The sequence below is a fragment of the Aotus nancymaae genome, unplaced genomic scaffold, assembly GCF_030222135.1.
Source record: "Aotus nancymaae isolate 86718 unplaced genomic scaffold, 86718_ANA_hifiasm-v0.15.2.pri h1tg000053l, whole genome shotgun sequence".
In the NCBI taxonomy this organism is placed as follows: Eukaryota; Metazoa; Chordata; class Mammalia; order Primates; family Aotidae; genus Aotus; species Aotus nancymaae.
The window spans coordinates 6556291-6578914 of NW_026988467.1; the positions used below are offsets into that span (position 1 = coordinate 6556291).

Consider the following 22624-nt stretch of genomic DNA (forward strand, 5'->3'; position numbering starts at 1 on the left):
AAAAGAAAAAAAACATTTAAAATGCCCTTCTGCCAGTTACAGATCCTTAACACGTCCCTTCATGGGTAAGGCATCTAGGACAATATCGCTTACACATCACGCTGGGCTTGCTTTATAAAGCAACACGGGTGCAGCACCTGCAGGAATCGCTTTGGGGATAACCTGTTCTTGCAAACATAGTGTGTGAAATCATCGTTTCTCAGCCTTTGACTCTCCTTCGTGTGCTTAAAAATCATTGTAGTTTCAAAAGTGATACATGCATTTTAAAAATTCAACTCAAAAAGCATTTTAAGTGAGCAATGTCTTTCTTCCCGGGATGAACCGTTGTGAAAGGTTTGATGTTTATGCCTCTAGACCTTTCTCTGTACCTACAAACAGGTAAATGTGCACAGGGAGGATCTTTTTAAATTCTATCCTTTCAGAAATGGCATCATGATCTGCATATTGTCCAGCGATTTGCTTTTAAAAGTATAACAGCATCGCGGTCCGTTTTCTGTGGTGTCGGCACTTTGGAGAGGCTGCCTCCTTCTCTCCAGGGCTGCATGGAGTTCCGCGGTCTGGACAGGGTGGGACTCGTGCCGCCTCCAACATCCTCACCCACGTGGCCCTGTGCAGCCTATAGGGTTTCCTAGACAAGAGCCTGGAAGGGCTATGGCTAGGGCGTTTTGCATGTGGACAGGGACTGCCTTGTTGCACCTGCACACCTAGAAGGCTGGCCCAGTTTGGGGTCTGTCCCCCTTCAACACACACCCACAGTCGTGTAGGAATAGCCTTTCCCCACATCCTTTGCAGTTTCGGCAACTTTTGTGTGTGTGTGTTGCAATCTCACTCTGTCACCCAGGCCAGAGTGCAGTGGCGCGATCTTGGCTCACTGCAACCTCCGCCCCCTGGGTTCAAGCCATTCTCCTGCCTTAGCCTCCCAAGTAGCTGGTTTACAGGCACGTGCCACCATGCCCAGCTAATTTTTGTATTTTTAGTAGAAATGGGGTTTCACACCATGTTGGCCAGGCTGGTCTCAAACTGCTGACCTCAGGTGATCTGCCCACCTTGGCCTCCCAAAGTACTGGGATTACAGGCGTGAGCCACCCCATGGCAACTTTTAACCCTGTGCGTCCCACAGCACTGCCTTGCTCCTGTCTCAGCGGTAGTGCTGTGCCTGGCATCACAGTCCTCCGAGCCTTGCGTAATGAAAGCAAACTGTGTCTGTATCCAGAAGGTACTCTACGACCACGGGGGGCCTGCCTTGCCTCTCCTGCCCCTCCAGGCTCCCTCAGCCTACAGAGAGAATGGCTGCCCTAGATCATCAAAGGCTGAAGACAGGTGCCCTTCACCTGTCCCGGGTCTAGGACTTCCGAACAATGAGCTTCGGCGATGCTTTCAACTCCTCTCCACCCCAGGGGATCAGCATCCATTTCCCTCTGTATCTGCAGACCTGGCTGCCCCTACCTGGAGGAGCCCACAAAACTGGAGGATTTGTGAGGTTCTTTTCTTCCTTCCTTCTAAGATCTGTGGCCCCCAGCAAGTCCTCTCCAAAGCTGGCCTCTTCCCTGGACCCACACCACCTTAAATGGCTGTTCGAGGCTGGCCAAGGGAGGAGGGGGCTTTCAGAAGCTCATTGGCTTAGAGCCCAGGCTGCCACCGGGAAATACTGCGGGGACACGCGGCTCTGGTGGGTGTCTGGAACCTCAGCCCACCCCGTCCCATGGCTGCTCTGGAAACACTGGGTTGAGGGGTTTTGCCTTCAGAGGGTATAAGGGACATCCCCTTTCACCCGCTCAAGGATTTTGTGAGAGTGTGTGTGTGTGGCAGTGGTGGGGGGAGGATTCCTTCTGCTGAGGGAAGAAGTTGAGTGAAGTTAAACCCCAGCGCTTCTCGCCATCTGGTGTCCATGCAGGCAGCCCTCCCCCTCCTCCAGAGCTTTGAATGGCCTTCGCTCTGTTGTAGGAAAGGCTGAATCTCCTCCAGGGTATGTGTCCCCCTGCAAGGGAAGCCGGGGTGACTCCAGGGCCCGTGGCTGCTGTCTGGCTCTGAGGGTCCAGGCGGTGGTTCCTGCCTCCATCGCATCTTGCGCTCCTCTCTGCTTCCCGCAGCCCAGCCCTCCCTCCCGGGCATGAGACAGGTGCTCCCGCCACAGCCTTGACTTTGATATTGGTGATGTGTCCTGTCCCTTTATCCCCCACCTGCTTGTGGCACAATGGGGCCAGCGCTGTGCCAGGCCAGGACTGGGGATAGGTGAGTGTGGGGTCAGGGGACTGTCCCAGCTGAGCTCAACAAGAGAGGCCGAGGGACGTGGAACACAAGAGGCAGGTGCAGCCTGAGAGGCCGAGGCCTTGGCGCCAGCGCCGTCGATGCTCTCAGATTTGACAGCGGATCTCTGACAAAAGACATGCAGGAGCGTGGGTGGGTGGGCGGCTTGCCTGCCTTCCTCGGGAGGAAGCTCTCCACGGGACACATCCCGAGCAAGTGTCAGGGAACTCACCCACACATGATCCGCCACCAGCATCAGCTCTTCCACCCAGATAAGTTGTCTTCCTTGACTCACGACAGTTGTGAGGAAGGTCCTTTCGTGAGCTCCCAGCCTACCCTTTTATGGCTGTTTTTCTCTCTTGACCCTTGTGATCTTACCTTTAATTTGATTTTATTTATGGAAAAATGTTGCTAGGAGTTCCCAACCCAGAATGACTGGTGAGCTCACCCATAAGGAGGGTCCTGCAGTGAGACCTCCTGTACACACACACCTGCATACACACATGCAGACATGCTCCACCCACAGACACACATGCAGACACATGACACGTGTACATACATGCACACACATGCATGCATGCACAGCACACACAGACATGCATGCAGACACACCATACACATCTAGACACACCACACGCACTGATACATACATGCCTCACATAGCTACACATATGCGTACACACCACACATACATGCAAACATACACGTTCTTTCTCCTGGTTAAAATACCTCATGGCATTCGTACCTGTGACAAGGTAACAGCCTGGTCTTCAGGAAGCACCAGGCCCTGGGACTGTGCGTGTGATGACTGTGTGGCAGCCTGAGGACTGCAGAAGTGAGAACTGTCATCATTTACAGGGAGAAGAGTTTTGTGGGGCAGAAGAGGTACAGGCCAGGAACGTGTTTGTTAGGGGGCTTGGCTGAGACAGCCGTGAGGAGGAGGAGGCAGGTACAGTCCTGGTGACACGCTGGCTAATGCGACAGTGGGCTTTGGGGGTGAAAACTTCCACTAAGGGAATGGAGAGCAGGCGCCGCCGGCGACGACGCTGCCTGGACTGTCACGCCTCTGTCCTGCTCATTAGTCTGGGCTGCTGCTCTTGCTCTTGGTGTGCAGACACACAAGTGTGCATGTATGTATGGGTGTGTGCACACGCGTGGGTGTGCATGTGTGGGTTGTGCAAGTGTTTATGGGTGTGTACGTGTGTATGGCTGTGTGTGAGTGTGTATGGGGATGTGCACATGCGTGGGGGGTGTGCATGTTTGGGGTGTGCAAGTGTGTGTATGGGGGTGTGCACGTGTGGGGGTGTGTATGAGTTTGTATGGGTGTGTGCATGTGGGGGGGTGTGAGCGAGTGTGTTTGGGTGTGTGGACATGTGTGGGTATAGGTGCGTGCATTTGTGTGGGTGTATGCACGTGTTTATGGGGGTGTGCACAGTGTGTGTGGGTGTGTGCACGTGTGGGGGTGTGTGTGGGTGTGAGCGAGTGTGTTTGGGTGTGCGTGCCTGTGTGGTATAGGTGTGTGCATTTGTGTGGGTGTATGCACGTGTTTGTGGGTGTATGCACACGTGTGTGTGGGTGTATGCACGTGTGGGGGTGTATATGGGTGTGTGCATGGGTGGCGGTGTGTGCGTGGGTGTGTGCGAGTGTGTTTGGGTGTGCGTGCATGTGTGGTATAGGTGTGTACATTTGTGAGTGTATGCACGTGTTTGTGGGTGTATGCACACGTGTGTGTGGGTGTGTGCACGTGTGTGGGTGTGTGTCTGCAGGCACACATGCACAGTGTGTGGTGGGTGGTGGTCGCGGCGGCAGGGCCACATCTATCCTCTGCTCTCCCGTTCCAGCCCTGCAGGGTAGCACAAGTCACGCCCTTTGCATCTTTGCTCCTCCTGGGTAGGGATGAAGGCTGAGTCCTCCCACCTCCTGGAAAGTCACCAGTTGCTCAGCAATCCCAGGCCCTAATGCTTCTGTGGCACTGCAGGACCCCACAAGGCCTAGGCATCTGCATTTGCTTCTCAGAGCAGCAGTAAGTGGGGTGGACCCAGGGCAGGGGGACTGTGCTGTTCTCTCAGCTCCCGCCTGAAGTGTGGCAGCCAGTGCTGGGCGCCCTCCTGGCCCAGGGATGTCTGTCGTGGTCCAGGGTTCACAGGAGCCATCCCGGCACCTGTGGGTGTACACACCCCCTATCCTGAGTGCCATATCCAGGAATTTTGGTGATGGTAGTAGCAGTTTTGCTAATACCATTCGAACAGGGGCATTCCTGTTTGAGTCTGGGTCAGGACCCGTAGTTTGTCTGTTTTTGTAAATAAAGTTTTATTGAAACATACCTATGCCTATTCATTTACATATTATCTGGAGAGCCTTAAACAGTTACTATCTGGCCGCTTATGGAGGGAGTTTGCTAACGTCTGGTTTAGAAGGAACCTTAAACTTGATCTGTTCTAGCCCAGCCTTCCAAGCCTTTGGGTCTTCGCCCAAAGGCAGCGTCCATCTAGAGGGCCAGATGTGGCCAGGAAGACGGGAGAGCAGTGATCTTTGTTCAATGAATGGAGCACAGGTTGGGAAATAAACAAAAGTGGAAATGGCAGTGGTGCCAGCCCCCCCAGAACACTGTCTCCACTGAGTTTTAGGTAAGTGTGTGACAGATGAGTGAGCAGAAGCTTGGAGAAGCTCAGGCTGGATCTTCGTGGCCGGAGCTGCTGTCTCTGTGTGTGAGCTCGGAAGCCCCAGGAAGCAGGACTGGGGAAGCGCCCATCAGGCTGCAGTCCCAGGGGAAGCAGCTTGTCCAGCGCCTGGGGACCCGCAGGAAGGGTGGATCTGTGCAGTCGCATTTTAAAATAGAAGAAGGCAGGCAGATGGATGGCTTCAGTGTTCTTGCACCGCGAGGAGGTGGCTAGGTGTGAACAACAGGAAGTTGGGAAGGCAGTGTCATCTTTAACCATAGCCTGGACACAGGGCGGGTGACAGATGAGTCATGAGTAGCCCTAGGGTCACCACAGTGATTGACCACCTGGGAGGTGACTCAGATGGCAGAAGTGGCCAGGTGGGTGGCCCACATTCCCTGCCTAGGCCCTGGGGTGCCCTTGTGAGGGAGTCACCCCACAGTCCTGGAGGCACCTTTACCTGCCTGCCCTGCCCAGGGAAGACGCCCCACACTCTGTCCCCAGCCTCCCTCCTCCCAGGTCCTCCTTCCCACCAACTCCCATGTCTCACAGCATTGTGGTCCAAGGCCTGGGCTGGGGTACAGGGGAAGGTGGGTGGAGGCGGAGGGGTGGTGGTTAGGGTTAGGGATAGGTTTAGGGTTAGGGTTAGGGAGCTCAGCCCAGCATCAGTGTTGAGGACTTGCTGGGCCACCTGAGGTTCTGGCATCTCAGAACTGGGAGAGCTTGTGGAGCCAACCTGGGCAGACAGACAGTGGATGTCACACGTTGGGGTGAAGCCATCCTTTCTGGTGACTCTTTCTGGGACAGGGCTGGGAGCTCCCTCCCGCCATCCAGCTAATGCCTGCTGCAGCCCCACAGGGCTGTGTCTTAAGTGGAGACGAGGCAGGACGGCCTGGTCTAACTCGGGCTGGTGGAGCTTGGGCCAGCCTGTCCTTTATAAATAAAGTTTTCTGGAACTCAGCCACGCGCGTTTATTTATGTCCCGTCTGTGGCTGCTTTTGTGCGACAACAGCAGAGACTGTCTGGCCCTCAAAGCCAGACATTTACTATCTCGCCCATTGCAGAAAAAGCCTGCCGATCTCCAGTCTCGCTGAGACAGGCGTTCTGTGTGTTCAGGCCTGGGTTTATTAGCCTGAGAGCTCCCTCCCTCTCCCTCCCTTCCCTTCCTGTCTCACCCTGCATCACCCTTTCTCCCACTCTGAGGTGTCCCCCTTGCCCTACCCCACTCAACCTCCCTGTTTCGGTCCCTCCTAGCATTTTCAATTACCCTGCTAGGGGACCCCTCCCCACCACCTTTCCCTCCCCCAGCCTCCTCCTCACTCCTCCGACCTGCTCCCACGGGTGGAGAGAGGGCGGATCTTCCACCACAGATGAGATTCCGGGAGAAAGGTTCGTCCAGCCGCAACAGTTGAGCAGCAGAGGGGCTTCGGGGGAGCTACGCTGCCGGAAGCGTGCCGTGAACTCTTAGAATGTAACTCCCGCCCTGTCCTCTCGGGGTGCTGAACTCTGTGCTCACAGGACCCTGCAGAATTGAGACTACGGAGAGGTCCCTGGGCGCCAAGCTGGAGGGGGTGTCCAGACAGAGATGGGAGGGGTACTCTGCGCCCCCTCTCCATGCAGCTCTGACCTCAAGAGCTGCCTCGGGCCAGCCTTCCTACAGCTCAGAAAATGCTCCAGTGGAGGTTGGGGAAGAGGGGAATTCAGGGAAGGCCACACCCCAGCCACACCAGACCAGCTCCCTCTGCCTCCTGCAGCTTGAGGCGCAGGCCCCAAAGCCACGGGGTGCCCTCTGCAGCCACATAGAGGGAGTCCTAGAGGTTTCAGTGGCTCCCAGGAGAGGAAGTGGGAATGAAAGCTTGACAATGGGATTTTCCTGAGAGATCGTGGATGTGAGGTCACAGTATTCACAGAACCTTCTGGAACCAGAGTGGTCCTCCAGGCTGCAGAGGGGCACCTCAGCTCTGTAATGGCTTTGCACACACTGGACACAAGGAGACCTGCCCTGTCTCTGAAGAGATGACCATGTCTCTGAGATCAGAACCCTCTGTCTATGGCCAGGTACAGTGGCTCATGCCTGTAATCCCAGCACTTTGGGAGGCCAAGGTGGATGGATCCTCTGAGGTCAGGAGTTCAAGACCAGCCTGGCCAACATGGTGAAACCCTGCCTCTACTAAATACAAAAAATTAGCTGGGTGTGGTGATGTGCACCTGTAATCCCAGCTACTTGGGAGGCTGAGCCAGGAGAATTGCTTGAACCCAGGAAGCAGAAGTTGCAGTGAGACGAGACAGCACCATTACACTCCAACCTGGGCAACAAGAGCAAAACTCCATCTCAAAAAAAAAGAACCCTCTGACATCAGAAAGGGGAGGTCGAAAAACATGACCTGGCCCCTGAGATAAGGGGGTCGGGCACCAAGTATTCCCACGTGGAAAGGTTCTGCCGGGACCAAACCTCCAGGGCACCTGGCTGCCCTGCGGACGGGGTCTCATGGGGCCTCTTACCAGCTGAGAGGGGGCTCTAGGCCAGCCCCTGCACAGCCTGGCCCTGACTGGCCCCACACTGAAGGGGAGGCCAGTGCTCTGAGGTCCCTGGGTTTCCCTATGTCTGGAAGCCTGCAGCCTCCCACACCCCTGGTTCCTTTGGGTTCCCTTTGTCCCCTTTACTCGGGCACCCTAGTAACAAGCAGCCCAGAGTGACCCTTCCAGCAGCCAAGGCTCCAATGACCTCCCACCCAGTCACCCCCACAGGCTCCTTTAGTTCTGTTTCTTCAGCCAGGGCCTGCCTTGCCCCTGCCCTGGTTGATCCTAGGAGCCTGACCCTAAACTAGGCTGCTCTCCCTGGCCTCTCTGGTCCCTTCCAGAGGCCAAGGGGGTTCTTGATGGCAGAAAGAAACTTCTCTCTTGAACAAGGCTCGACTCTTCTGCCGCCTCCTCCTCCTCCTTGGACAGAACTCTTCCTGGTCAGCACTTGGGGAGGCCGAGGCAGGTGGGTCACTTGAGGTCAGGAGTTCAAGACCAGCCTGGCCAACGTGGTAAAACCACGTCTCTACTGAAAATACAAAAATTAGCCAGGCATGGTGGTGGGTACCTGTAATCTTAGCTACTTGGGAGGCTGAGGCAGGAGAATTACTTGAACCCAGGAAATGGAGGTTGCAGTGAGCCAAGATCATGCCACTGCACTTCCAGCCTGGGCGACAGAGAAAGACTCTGTCTCAAAAAAAAAAAAAAAAAAGAAAGAAAAAGAATTCTTCCTGGGCTGCCAGTGGAGAGGATGGGGTAGATGCAGTGAGATCTCTCTCCCAGCCTGAGTCCCTGTTCTTCCTCTCTGAAGGACCCAGGGGATGGTAGCCAGAGAGGGAACAAGGCATCTGAGTGTCGGGCTTCCTCCCCAGACGTGCTGTTGAGCCCCAGAGGGCAAAACCCTGGCTTCTAGTTGAAGGGTGTGGGCAGGAAAAAGAGGTGATCGGTCAGATAAGAACTCCTGGGGGTCAGGGGATGAGCCCCCCATGCTGTCTGAATCGGGGCCTGCCCTTGAGAAGAATGTTGCTGGCGGAGGAGGCTCCTGGGGCCCTTCCTGCCAGGCGCACACAGACCCCTGAGTTGAGGTGTTCATCTGCACCAGAGGGCTCTTCTCTGGAGTGAATTGGTGGTGCGTCTGCTGGAGGTCGCTGTGCCAGAGACGGGGAAGAGGATCTGGGATTGGCATCCTCAGCAGCCTCTGCTGCTACCCGGGCTTCCCTTCCCCTCTGAACAGCAAGGCAAGGGCCATCTACCTCCCTCTGTTTTGACCACGAAAATGCCCATTGTGTCATGGCTGAGACCCGGTTCTGTGGCACCATGACCTTCTGCCCTGTGGGACCCTGATGAGGTATTTGGTGGGCATCAGCCGTGCGTCTGCACCTAACACAGATGAGGGTGACGCCCAGCCCCCAAACCCACCGCTCCACGCAGTCTGCCGGGTAGACGGACAGCCCCTTTCCTTTGTGACAGCCTAGCCAGGGAACAGGGGATTTCATTCTATGCCAAGGCTCCAGCCTGTCCGTGTCAGGCCTGACGGAGCCCGGGCGCAGACTGCCGGGATGTGCGGGTGTGGTCGCCTCGCCCTCCGGGTTAACTCTCCCCTTCACCCCGCAGGCCTGCTCACCGGCTGTTTGTCTTTCTATCCATTAGGCAATACCAAACACCGCAGCTTGCAGAGGTCTCCTGGCAGCCCTCCTTAGGAATTCTGTCTGGCCCCGATCAGAATACTGGAGGCGAGACCGCGAGATTGATGAGTTTGCCTTGGGAGTCTGTGAGAAGGTGAAACCAGGGGCGAACATGGGTCAGAAGGTCACTGGAGGGATCAAGACTGTGGACATGAGGGACCCCACGTACCGGCCCCTGAAGCAGGAGCTCCAGGGTCTGGATTACTGCAAGCCCACCCGGCTGGACCTGCTACTGGACATGCCCCCCGTGTCCTACGACGTTCAGCTGCTGCATTCATGGAACAACAACGACCGTTCGCTCAACGTCTTCGTGAAGGAGGACGACAAGCTCATCTTTCACCGGCATCCGGTGGCCCAGAGCACAGACGCTATCAGGGGCAAGGTCGGGTATACCCGCGGGCTGCACGTGTGGCAGATCACGTGGGCCATGAGACAGCGGGGCACGCACGCTGTGGTGGGCGTGGCCACAGCGGACGCCCCCCTGCACTCTGTCGGGTACACGACCCTCGTGGGGAATAACCACGAATCCTGGGGCTGGGACTTGGGGCGCAACCGGCTCTACCACGATGGCAAGAACCAGCCAAGCAAAACATACCCGGCCTTTCTGGAACCAGATGAGACGTTCATTGTCCCTGACTCCTTCCTCGTAGCCCTGGACATGGACGACGGGACACTGAGCTTCATTGTGGATGGACAGTACATGGGAGTGGCTTTTCGGGGACTGAAGGGCAAAAAACTGTATCCTGTAGTGAGTGCCGTCTGGGGCCACTGTGAGATCCGAATGCGCTACTTGAACGGACTTGATCGTAAGTGTCCCCTATGCTCTCAGAGGCAGTGCCCTCCCTCTGTCCCCGTGGTTCTGGCTGGTCTCAGGGCAAAAGTTTATACAGTCATTGAAACAAAAGTGTTTTGAAGTTGACATCCCAGTGTATTCAGACCCTCAGGCAACTTTTGCCTGCATCTGGTTAAGTGAGGAATTCTAGCCAGAGTCTGCTAGATTGCCTAATAGTGACTCATGAATGAACGGACAGATGGATAGATGGATGGATGATGGATGATGAATGGATGGATGAACGATTGGTTGGTTGGATGGATAGATGAGTGGATAATGAATTGATGGATGGATGTTTGGACTGATAGATGGATGAGTGGATGAGTAAGTGGATGGATAAATAAACACTGGATGAGTGGATGGATGGATGGGTGGGTGGGTGGATGAGTGTTTGATGGATAGATGGATGGATAGGTGGGTGGATGAGTGTTTAGATTGATGGATGGATGAGTGGATGAATGGATGGATAGGTGGGTGGATGAGTGTTTAGACTGATGGACAGATGGATGGATAGGTGGGTGGATGAGTGTTGGATGGATGGAGGGATGGATGGATAGGTGGGTGGATGAGTGTTTAGATGGATGGATGGATGGATGGATAGGTGGGTGGATGAGTGTTTAGACGGATGGATGGATAGGCAGGTGGATGAGTGTTGGATGGAGGGATGGAGGGATGGATGGATGGAGGGATGGATGGATAGGTGGGTGGATGAGTGTTTAGATGGATGGATGGATGAATGGATGGATAGGTGGATGGATGAGTGTTTAGATTGATGGATGGATGAGTGGATGGATGGATGAGTGGATGGATGGATGGATAGGTGGATAGGTGGGTGGATGAGCGATTGATGGATGGGTGGGTGGATGGATGGATAGGTGGGTGGATGAGTGTTTAGATTGATGGATGGATGAGTGGATGGATGGATGGATAGGTGGATAGGTGGGTCAATGAGTGATTGATGGATGGGTGGGTGGATGGATGGATGGATGGATGGACGGATAGGTGGGTGGATGAGTGTTTGATTGATGGATGAGTGGATGGATGTATGGATGAATGGATAGGTGGGTGGATGAGTGTTTAGATGGATAGATGGATGGATGGATAGGTGGGTGGATAGGTGGGTGGATGAGTGTTTGATTGGTGGATGGGTGGATGGATAAATGAGTGCTAGATGAGTGGGTGGATGACTAGATGGATAGATGAGGGAATGGATGGATGAGTATATGGATAAGCAGATAGACTAATGAATTGATGGATAAGTGGATAGATGGATACATTAATGAGTAGGTGGTCTTTCTTTCTCTGGGTTACGTGCCTCCAGGTTTGATCCTCAGTTGACCAAATTCTAGCCCAGTTGCCAGCATGTGATCGAGCTGGGGTTTGCAACCTTGGGGATACTAGAGCCTCTCGGATAAATGAATGCTAGTGGTCTCTCTCACTCATTACACAGACTGAGTCTTTCTCTTCTGCTGGAGGCTTCTGAGTGGGCTCCTTTGAGATACAGTCCCGAGGGACTTGTTCGGTCATGAAGTTGTGGGGGAGCGCATGAATCAGAAACAGGCTGAGTCAGCAGCGATGTCCCCCTGTCCCTTTGGGAAGGGGAGTGGCCTTTCTCAGACTGTGTGAATGAGCCCATGCGTAGGGGCACCGTGCTGGTGTGGGAGCCCACCATAGCAGGAGGACCTGGCATTGTGGAACGGCTCACTGCGTGCGTGGCCCTCTCTCAAGCCCCTTGCCTGCATGGGTCCCTTCTACCACCTGCAGGTCCCACCTCGGGAAGCGAGTGGGCTGGAAAGCTCCATCCACCCATGAGCTGACTGTCTTAAAGGGGCAGGTTTGGCTCAGCACCCTGAGTTCTAACTCCACCCTGCAGGCCAGGCAAGAGGCGGCCGAGGCCGGGGAGGCCCCCCACCAGAGGTCAGGAATGCAGATGCTGACTCTCTCTTGAAGTCTCCAAACCTGCAGCTTCTCCCGGTCCTCCTGCTCCTCCTCCCCTACCTCAGCCTTTGAAAGATACTGGAGAAAGTGTCGGGTGGTCAGGCATGAGCAAACGCTTACACGTTTCTCTTTGGAAGCCTCCACCACCCCTCTTCCTCCTGGTCCTCTGCTCTGACTGTGATCCTGATGGCAGTGAGTTGACAGCCACACGTGGCATCTGTGGTACAGGCTCCCGGGCCTGGTTGGTCCTCACCTGTGCAGTCCGGCGCCCCCAGGTCGTGGGACTCCTGGAAGAGGTGGGTGGCCAGGTCTGCATCCAGCAGTTAACCTCCCCAGGGAAGTCACCTCGGAACTGGACGAGGGAACCAGCAGAGTTCTGTGTCTATCTTCCCTGGGCGACAGAAATAAGTGTCACCAAGTCCGCAGCCAAATTTGCCTCAAGCGGGGATGGGTGCAGATTGGGAGCCCTGGGCACATCCTGCCAGGACCTAGGATCTTGGGGATCCCTGGCCATCAGCCCTGCCCCCCTCCTCCCAGCCAAGGGGTGACCACGGAGCCAGGGAGTTTAACGTCCATTCTTCACAGACAGACAGGTGAGGGCACCGCCAAGCCTGCTGTGGTTGCCTGGCCACTGGGACTGTGGGGCTCCGTGAGATTTCCAGCCCTGTCCCCTCCAGGAACGAGCCCCCTGATACTCTCATGAGCTCTGTGGGTTTGCACAGCTTCACGGTTATGTATTCTAGCTCCAGTACAGAGCCCTGGAGCGGCTGGGAGGGCACTGGGGCTTATTTGATCAGAGGGTTCTGCCCACCCAGTCCTGAAGCGCAGACGCGTGTCCTGTGGATAGGCAGTACCTTGCTTAGTTAGCTCTGCATGAGACAGGAGGTTGGATGTTTTCATCATTTTCCTTGTTTGGAAAAGCCTAAACGCGTTGGGTGAGTGGGGGATACGAGAATGGGAATCAGTATTTGGGAACCGTTATCTGTGAGCTGGAAGCTAGGTGGCCACTCAGAGCGTCACATCAGGGCACTATTAGTCAATGACAAGGACCCTTTTCCTCTCCACCAGAATCAGATACTCAGCAGTGCCGGGGCCCCTTGGCTTCTCATCTTCCTCAATCCTGGTCAGACATGAATGGGCCCTGCGGTACGCGGACAGTGGACTTTAGAGGATCCAGATTGGAAAATAGATGTGGTCATTCTTGGTTCTCGGAGCAAAAAATCCAAGGGTGGGGCAGTGTCACAGCTCTGCTGCGGGGTGGGGGTGGGGTGGGGCAGTGTCACTGCCCTGCTGTGGGGTGGGGGTGGGGTGGGGCAGTGTCACAGCCCTGCTGCGGGATAGGGGTGGGGTGTGGTGTGAGTGTTAGTCACCAGCCTCAACCTGATTAACCTGACACCTGCAGGCCCTTATTGAGGCAGCATCTTGTGTCATAGAAGTGTCATCTTGTGTCACAGAAGTGTCGTTCTGCAGCCAGGTGTGGTTACTCACGCCTGTAATCCCAGCCCTTTGGGAGGCTGAGGCAGGCAGATCACAAAGGTCAGGAGTTAGAAACCAACCTGGACAACATGGTGAAACCCTGTCTCTACTAGAAAAGCAAAAATTAGCCAGGTGTGGTTGCCTGTAATCCCAGCTACTTGGGAGGCTGAGGCAGGAGAATTGCTTGAACCCAGGCAGTGGAGGTTGCAGTGAGCCGAGATTGTGCTGCTGTACTCCACCCGGTCTTGAAAAAAAAGAAGTATCATTCTGGCTGCTCTATAGAAGTGGACAGCAGGGGAAAGAGTGGCCTCTGAGAGGCCAGGCCGAGGGGAGCCAGGCTTGTCCTGTGAGAGGTGATGGGTGTTTGGGCCAGGTTGGAAGTTGCAGAGATGGAGAGGGCTGGCCCAGTCCTGGGACTCTGGAACAGGCTCATCCATGGATTGGATGTGACGAGAAAGGGAAATGTCAAGGTGACTGCAGGTGTTTGGGTTGAGCAGGTGGAAGGCGGGGGCTGCTGACCCGAGATGGGAAAGCCCGAAGGAGGAGCAGATGTTAAATTTGAGCATCTTCTTCGACATCCCGGCAGCCCTGCAAGCCTAGAGTCTGGGAAAGCCGTGAGTCAGGGAATTGTCCACGCATAGACAGCTTTAGAGTTGCCACCCTGGCGAGGTCACCGTGAGTGGGGGCTAGAGAGCGAGGAGAAGAGGGCTGAGCCTGAGCCCTGCTTAGAGGCGAGGAGGGCGGGGGCTGAGGGGACCCAGTAGATTGGTGTCCTGGATGCCAGGTGAGGAAGGGGCTTTCAGAAGGGCAAAGTAGCAGCAGGTCAAGAACGTGGATGGCTAAGAGCTGTCCATCAGCTTTGGCAACAAGGAATTCACAGTTGACCCTGATGAGAGTCATCTGAGTCCAGGGGCCAGGGGGAGCCTGATGGAGTGGCTGGAGGAACATGGACGGGGTGTTCGTGTCCAGGGCTGCTGAACACGTGACCAGGAGCAGGACCCATTAAAACAGCAGAAGCGCTGAGGCCAGGTGTCTGCAATCAGAATGACAGCAGGCTCGGCTGCCTCCAAGCTCTGAGGCGGAGCCCACCCCTTGCTCCTGGGGACTGCCAGGAATCCTTGGCATCCCTGCGTCTATAGATGCCTTCCTGAGTCCCTGCCTCTGTTTGCTCAAGGGTGGTCCATCTGCGTGTGTGTCTCTGTGCCCCTTCCTCTCCTTAGAAGGACACCAGCCATTGGAATCAGGCCCCCCCGTCCCCATCCAGTATGTCCTCATCATAACACAGTACATCTGCAAAGGCCCTGTTTCCAGATAAGGCTCCACTCTGAGGTTCCGGGCGAATGTGAATTGGGGGACACTGTTCAACCCACTCCAGATGTGGAGGCAGCCAGTGTAGACCATCTCCACGAGGCCTTCCTCTCCCTGTGCCACCACCTGGGAGGCGGGTGACAGATGAACCCAGTGCTCCCTCCCCTCGCGCCACCCACACCGATGCTGGGGTGCCCATGGTAAGGTCAGAGGCCACCCAAGTCCCCTGTCCCAGGAGAGCTGGCTTTGCCTTCCAAGGCACCTAAAGAAGGGGGGTGTCCTGGTGAGACCAAATCCCAGGATCCTCCTGGGAGCAGAGCATGTCAGGTGGAGGTTCTGGCCAGGCCTGGCTGGATTTGTCATCTTTTTTTTTTTTAGAGAGATCGGGGTCTCACTATATTGCCTAGGCTGGTCTCAAACTCCTGGGCTCAAGTGATCCACCTGCCTCTGTCTCCCAAAGTGCTGGGATCACAGGCTTAAACCATGGTGCCCGGCCGGATCTGTTTTCTTGGTATCAGGCTGATCTGGGGCTTTGCTGTCTCCGTCTCGGAGGTGGAGGTAGTTCCGCTCCCCGGAAGTCTGGAGAGGCATCGGTGCTCACCCCCGACACCCAGATCCGACTTCAGTGAGGGCAGCTGTTTGTTTGTAGGGCAGCTCAGGCAGTTGCCCTGCATGTGCCTTCCCAGGGATCTCCCAGCCCACTGTTCCCGTGGCCTCTTTGCTGCATGCCAGGCAGACCCCCCAGCAGAGTCCCTGCTTCCATGCTGGAGCTAGGGCCATGGTTGGGTGGAAGCAGGGACGGTGAGGTCTCAATGTTTCCCTGTGTGGCCTCTCCACTGTCTAGCCAGCTGGGGCCACAGGCCCTGGACTCAAGGCCTTGTGCTGAGGATGCAGCCAGAGAGGCTGCTGGGTCACCCTCCCTGTCTTTCCTGGGGCAAGAGTGGAGATGGCCATTGTTGAGTGGGGAGATGGGGCCTGGCCTGACCCCAGACCTGCCCGCCACCCTCCCTGGAGATGCAGAAAGTCCTGTCTGCAAGAAACAGGTGGGCAGACAGTCCAGGGAGCGCCCCTGACCTCGTGGGTCCTCTGGCCCCACGCCCACTGCTTTAAAGACGTCTCCCACTGAGGAGGCATCTTCCATGCAGTTCTGCATTTTAGAATTTTCTTTAACAGCTCCCAGATGGGTTTGGTGTGGTTTGTCGTGGTTGAAGGTTCAGGGAAAGTCAGCTCTTTTCCTCAAGATCCGCGCCTCCTCCCAGGTGCCTCCTTCCCGCACTCCACTCCAGCCTGGCTCTTCGGGGAGCTACTCATCAGGAGACTGATACCCCCCCACACCAGGGGCTTCCTTCCTTCCTATGTGGGAGAGGGGTTGTTTCAGATGCTATTCCCCACCCCCTCCAGGAAGTCTGGTCATATGAGGACCGCAGGCTCTCAGAGTCGGTGGGGGTGGGGGGTAGGGAACCAAGGGTGTCTGATCACTTAGATGGATCTCAGCCATCCTTCCCCAGTTGACAAGGACAAAGGCTCCATGTTTTGTTTGGCTCTGCTCTTTCGTAAGAACTACTTAATGGCCAGGCGCGGTGGCTCACGCCTGTAATCCCAGCACTTTGGGAGGCCGAGGCAGGCAGATCATGAGGTTAAGAGATCGAGACCATCCTGGCCAACATGGTGAAATCCCTTCCCTACTGAAAATAGAAAAATTAGCTAGATGTGGTGGCACACACCTGTAGTCCCAGCTACTTGGGAGGCTGAAGAAGGAGAATCGCTTGAACCCGGGAAGTGGAGGTTGCAGTGAGACAAGATCACGCCACTGCACTCCAGTCTGGCGGCAGGGTGAGACTCTGTCTCAAAAAAAAAAAAAAAAAAAAAGAACTGCTTAATGTACAGGAAAACACACACACACAACCTATGATGGCCACCCCGACCTGACATTCTAGAATCCATGTCCTGTAGCATGGTTCCCACAAGCCTCTTGCAAGGCCAGCCACAGGAGCCATGACAGCCATCGGTGAGGACATTGCGGAAGCCAGCGTGTTCTCCCAGGCGGCACGTTTTTCCTTGACCTCATCGCTCTGCAGCTCATTCATTCAGCCTGTGAACCGGGCACAGCACCACCTCTTCAGGCTTGAGTTGGGTTGAAATCTCTCAGGGAACGGCGAGACAGCCGTGGGTCGGGGCTCTGGGGCCGTGCGTGTCCATGTTGGCCCCCAGGTAGCCGTTACCACAGAACTGTCAAAGCTGGTGTACCGTCTCGTCCAGTTCCTCAGCCTTCTGCTCCCAGAAATAGCACCTGATTGACTTCCTGATTTGTTTGCTGCTCATTCAGCATTGCACTCTCTCATTCATAGAAATTATTTAAATGAATGCGCGCTTAAGCTTCCCGGGGATGGGCCCAGCAGCCGGAGGCCCCAGGCCACGGGACGGGTGCCCACCCCCTCGGTGGATTTCAGCAGGCACCTGGGTTTGTGGCCGGAACTGAGTGCAAAGCCAGCAGCCCCCAGTCAAGAGTGTGGAGGTTGGGGAGAACTCCCTAGTCCTGGTAGTAACCAGCTGAAATGGGGGCTGTGCATTCTTGGTCTTTGAAAAGCGGTTAGACCGGGGTCCTCTGCGCCATCAGTTTTCTCCTGCAAGAGCAAGGAGGCGTGACCTGCTTATGTGCTTGAGGCCCCAGAGAATAGACCCATTCACAGGATGCCTGGGTGACGCTGCTCCTATTTTCAGCTCATAAGGCATCGCTGCAGCCATTCGCTGCCGCTTCTGTAGCCACTCACCTCCCCGAGCCCATCTTCCCATCTGTAGGTCACAGTCCCCACCAGGCACAGGGCTGGTACCCCACAGGCCATGGCTGGGGCTGGGGCTACAGTGTCAGCCACCCAAAATAAGGCGCTGGATGGAACTGGGGGCTCTGTGGGCCTCTGTGGTTTAGAAACTTTTTTTTTCTTTTTTTTGGAGACAGTCTTGTTCTGTCGCCCAGGCTGGAATGCAGTGGCGCAACCTCGGCTCACTGCAACCTCCACCTCCTGGGTTCCAGCAGTCCTTCTGCCTCAAACTCCAAAGTAGCTGGTGCAGACGTGCACCACCACACCCGGCTAATTTTTGTATTTTTAGTAGAAATGGGGTTTCGCCATGTTGGCCAGGCTGGTCTGGAACTCCTGACCTCAGGTGATCACCCACCTCGGCCTCCCAAAGTGCTGGGATCACAGCCATGAGCCACCGCGTCCAGCCTAGAAATACTTCTTCATGAGTTGATTTGAAACACTTTACACCAAGAGGGTAGTGATGGGAACTCCCCCTCAGCCCTCGCTGCCGCGGCCTGGTAGGGCTCTCCGGCCACAGTCAGTGTCTCTCGGAGCTTTCTCAAGTGCCTTCCAGCCTCCAGGGAGAGCCGCTCCACCTTCCGGCGGGGGCTAAGCCCCATCCTCAAGGAGGGAGCTCAGGGCAGCCCCGATGAAGGCCAGATGCAGGAGAGCTTCTGAGCAGGGAAGAGAGCACACCCCCAAATTCCCCACTCCCGATAGCCCGGTCAGGCCGAGAGCTGCAGTAATCACTCTGGCCTTTGGGATCTTGGCTGCATGGGGCTTTTTGGAGAATCTGGTCTGGATTCCGTATCTTACAGATGGGGAAACAAGTCCAGGCACACGGTGGGATCTGCTCCAGGTCAGGCTTCGGGGCAGGGTCTGGAGTGGCCAGGGTGGGTGCTTTACCCGAGGGAAACCCAACACAGTGAGCGACTGGGTGGGTGGAACCCAGTCCCACCCCATCCACAAGGGATTGTGGGATCCTTGACCTTAAAGAATACCGGTTATTTTGTTCTTCCTTCTGTCACCAAGCAGAGCTCCTCTTAATCATCCTAAACTGTCCACGAAAGGCTCCATTTCAAAATTCTCCATGAAAAGCACTGACCATTTCCCTTCCCTGTCAGAAGCTGTGACTGTCCATGGCGGGTAAAGAGCAGTGATCCCTCCTCTTTTGTTTTTTTCTTTCTTTTTTCAGTTTTGGGTTTTGTTTTGTTTTTTGTTGGTTTGTTTTTCTGAAATGGAGTCTCACTCTGTCACCCAGGCCGGAGTGCAGTGGTACAGTCTTGGGTCACCGTAGCCTCTACCTCCCAGGTTCGAGTGATTCTCCTGCCTCAGCCTCCCGAGTAGCTGGGATTACAGGCACCTGCCACCACGCCTGGCTAATTTTTTATTATTTTTAGTAGAGACAGGGTTTCACCATATTGGCCAGGCTGGTCTCGAACTTCTGACCCCAGGTGATCTGCCCACCTTGGCCTCCCAAAGTACTGGGATTACAGGCATGAGCCACTGCGCCCAGCCTGCCTTTTTTCATTTTTGAGACAAAGTTTCTGTTGCCCAGGCTGGAATACAGTGGTGTGATCAAAGCTCGCTGCAGCCTTGACCTCCTGGGCTCAACTGATCCTCTCACCTCAGTTTCCCAAATAGCCAGGACCACAGATACACGCACCACCTGCCCCCTGCCCCAGCTAATTTTTATTTTTTGTAACATAGGGAGATAAGGTCTCCCTATGTTTCTCAGGCTAATCTCAAAACTCCTGGGCTCAAGCAGTCTTCCCTCCTTGGCTTCCCAGAGTACTGGGATTACAGGTGTGAGCCACTGTGCCTGGCCTGGTCCCTCTTCTTTTAAAGTTTAGGGTTTAATAAGTTTTTAGTAGAGATAGGGTTTCACCATGTTGGCCAGGCTGGTCTCGAACTCCGGACCTCAGCTGATCCGCCCGTCCCGGTTCATTATCAAACTTAAGGTTCATTCTTTTATTTTATAACAGCTTTATTGAGCTGTAATTCATATACCATACAATTCACCCGTTAAAGTATCCAATTCGTGGCCTCTCATGTGGTGAAATCTGGGCAACCATCACAATTTTAGAACATTTTCATCACCCCAAAAGGAAACCCTGCACCCATAAGCAGCCTCTCTCCATTTTGCCATGCCCCACCCATAGCATTTGGTCTTCAGTCATTGATTTTCGTATTTTTGAAACACATTGGTGAATATTAAGGAACTTTAATCCACTTTTTACTGGTAGGATGGAGTTTTGTGGGTTTTCTTTGTTTTGGGGGCTGACTTTATTTTGCTCACAAAGGAGTCTCAAAGTCAAGAGGAGACCATGGATAAAGCTGCAGGTCCATTGGCCTCAGGGCTTTCCATCTGCAGAACGGCGTGGCTGGCCCCACGAAGGTCCATGTGTGCTCACTCGCACCTGGTTTCAGGAAAGAAAGCAGGAGGGGTCTGCTCTGGGGTGAGCAGGGCCTGCTACGCACCCTCCACCCCCACCCCCACGCAGCCTCCCAACGCTCAGAAGCCTTGGAAGGCATGAGTTTCAGACTCCTGAGATCTGGAGCAGACAGCTCATCTGAGATGCAGCTGAATGAACACAGCCTCCTTTGTAAGAGGGCAAGGCCAGGCGCTCTGGGAACACAGCACGGAGGTGCCCTGAAGGCTGCAGCTGGAAGCGCTCTGTAACCCTGGGGCCTGACCAGCTCTGCCCACGTTCCCTGGCTGTGAGAGGGCCCCATGTGCCTGGGGCAGTGGCAGGGAGAAGGCCCAGGCAGCTCTGGGGATCAGCTGCAGCTGGGCTGGCATTTCCAGTTTCCCGAGGCCTGAGCTTGGCCTGGGCCCTCAGCCTCACTGTCAGACAGACAGAAGCACAGATACCCAGGGTTACTCTGGCTCCGTGTGGTACAGAAACGACACCTTCAGACCGTGGGGCCAGCCAGGCCTGTCACGTGTGATTCAGGACCTGGGTTTGTCATGTCTTCATTTGCAGCACAGGTAGTGGCGAAGGGCATGGACGCTGGGCCCAGGCTGCCTGCATTCAGGTCCCAGCCTTCAACCTTGGCACACTGGGTGTCCTCTCTGTTCCTGTGTATCCTCAACTCTTTTTTTTTTTTTTTGGACAGAATCTCACTCTGTCACCCAGGCTGGAGTGCGGTGGTGTGATCTCAGCCCACTGCAGCCTCCACCTCTTGGGTTCAAGTGATTCTCCTGCCTCAGACTCTCAAGTAGCTGGGACTACGGGCATGAGCCACTGTGCCCAGCTAATTTGTGCATTTTTGGTAGAGACAGGGTTTCACCATGTTGGCCAGGCTGATCTTGAACTCCTGGCCTCAAGTGATCCGCCTACCTCGGCTTCCCAAAGTGCTGGGATTACAGGTATGAGCCACCATGCCCAGCTGGTCTTCAGCTTTAAAACAGATGTGAGAAGAGTATCTGAGAGGAGCTGGTAACAGAAAATGATTCCCTTCCTGAAGACTGCGTGGGGTCTGGTGCTGGGGGTGCGTGCCGGGAAGAGCTGGCTCCCACGTGCTCTGACCGACAGGCCCCAATGCAGCTGCTTGCCGGGACAGGCAGTTACCAGTGGGGAAAAGCAGGGATGGCCTGGGTTCGAATCCTAGCTCTATCTCCTGCCAGCAGGGCAACCCCTGGCAAGTCATTTAGACTCTGTCCCTCAGTTTCCTCATCTGTAAAATGGGTATGAAGGTAATGGTGTCTCTGTGACTATTCAGTCGTTCATAAGAAACCACAGTGAGGATTAAATGAATGTTAGCAGAGGGCTTGCCCAGGTGCCCAGCTCAGGGTGGGCTCCCGGTGGTGGCTATTCACATGCTAAATTTAAAATGAAAATCAAAGCATTGCATTTTTAATTGGTTTGTTTGTTTGTTTGTTTGTTTCTGAGACGGAGTCTCTCCCCATCCAGGCTGGAGTGAAGTGGCGCTATCTCTGCTCACTGCAACCTCCGCCTCCCAGGTTCAAGCAATTCTCCTGCCTCAGCCTGCCAAGTAGCTGGGATTACAGGCACATGCCACCACGCCCGGCTAATATTTCTGTATCTTTAGTAGAGATGAGGTTTCACCATGCTGTCCAGGCTTGGTCTCGAACTCCTGACCTCGTGATCCACCCACCTTGGCTTCCCAAAGAATTGTTTCTTTACTGATTTGAATGAATACTAATGAGTGATAATGTTGCCACCATGGTTAGCGTCATTTTCTGAACACCCACCACGCTGCGCTAACCTGCGTTTCTCCCTCTATCTCCCCAGCCGAGCCGCTGCCGCTCATGGATTTGTGCCGTCGCTCGGTGCGCCTGGCCCTGGGGAAGGAGCGCCTGGGGGAGATCCATACGCTGCCGCTGCCGGCTTCCCTCAAGGCCTACCTCCTCTACCAGTGATGTTCGCCGTCAGACCGCCAGCTCGACAACCACCTGGTGCCACCTCACTGAGCCGCCCGCTGCTGGGGCCGCCACACCCTGCACCTGGGACCGGCATTCACAGCCATAGACAGAGGTCCCTGGTCTTCCCCTCATCCTCCGTGGCTGCCTCCATGGGACAAGGACCTATTCCAAAACAGACTCCTCCTTCCCCCTTCCCAACACCGGCAGAAGGCAGCGTCCCTGAGTGCCGTCCATATACCACCCCTCCCTGAAAAAAGACAGAGAATAAACTACGAAAGTCCTACATTGAGCTCCGATCTGCTCTCAGGGTGGGACGGGTGCTCCCCACATCTCCAGGAGAAGGCTGCAGCCACCTGGGGCTTCCAGGGTGGTGGAGGTGGCAGGGGGTACCACAGCTCTGAGAGCAGATGCCAGGGGTACTAAGAGGTGCTTAGACAAGGCTGGTGCCCGGCCACAGGTGCCCAGCCCAGTCGGGGCTTGCCGCGGCAGATAAAGCTCAGGACGCCAGAAACTCACCATGGACACCAAGGCAGAAACCAAGGACCGTCCGCAGGCAAATAAGCACCCAGCATCCATCCCAGCCGTCGGTGCCCCGTACCCTGTATTTATTCTTTTAACAATAACAAAAGCCATTTATTTATTCCATCTTGAAAGGAAACGTTGTTTCAGTCACCTCTCTCTGGCTGTTCTGTGACTTTCCTCCCATCCCTGGGATGTGTGGGCCATGCTTGAGGCGCATGTGCACACGTGCCCAGGCACAAGTGTGTCTT

The 22624-nt window shown here is 55.2% G+C and overlaps 1 protein-coding gene across 2 annotated transcripts in view; it reads left to right on the forward strand.

Moving 5' to 3' along the window:
• SPSB1 (splA/ryanodine receptor domain and SOCS box containing 1) overlaps positions 1 to 22166 on the forward strand; it is a 75823-nt gene extending 53657 nt beyond the window's left edge. For both annotated transcript variants that reach the window (XM_064363718.1, XM_012473716.2), the window contains exons 2-3: positions 9078 to 9918; positions 21724 to 22166. In XM_064363718.1, coding sequence (XP_064219788.1) covers positions 9225 to 9918; positions 21724 to 21851 — 822 coding nt within the window. In that variant the 5' untranslated portion in view covers positions 9078 to 9224 and the 3' untranslated portion in view covers positions 21852 to 22166. The remainder of the gene's footprint in view (positions 1 to 9077; positions 9919 to 21723) is intronic.
• The last annotated feature ends 458 nt before the right edge of the window (positions 22167 to 22624 follow it).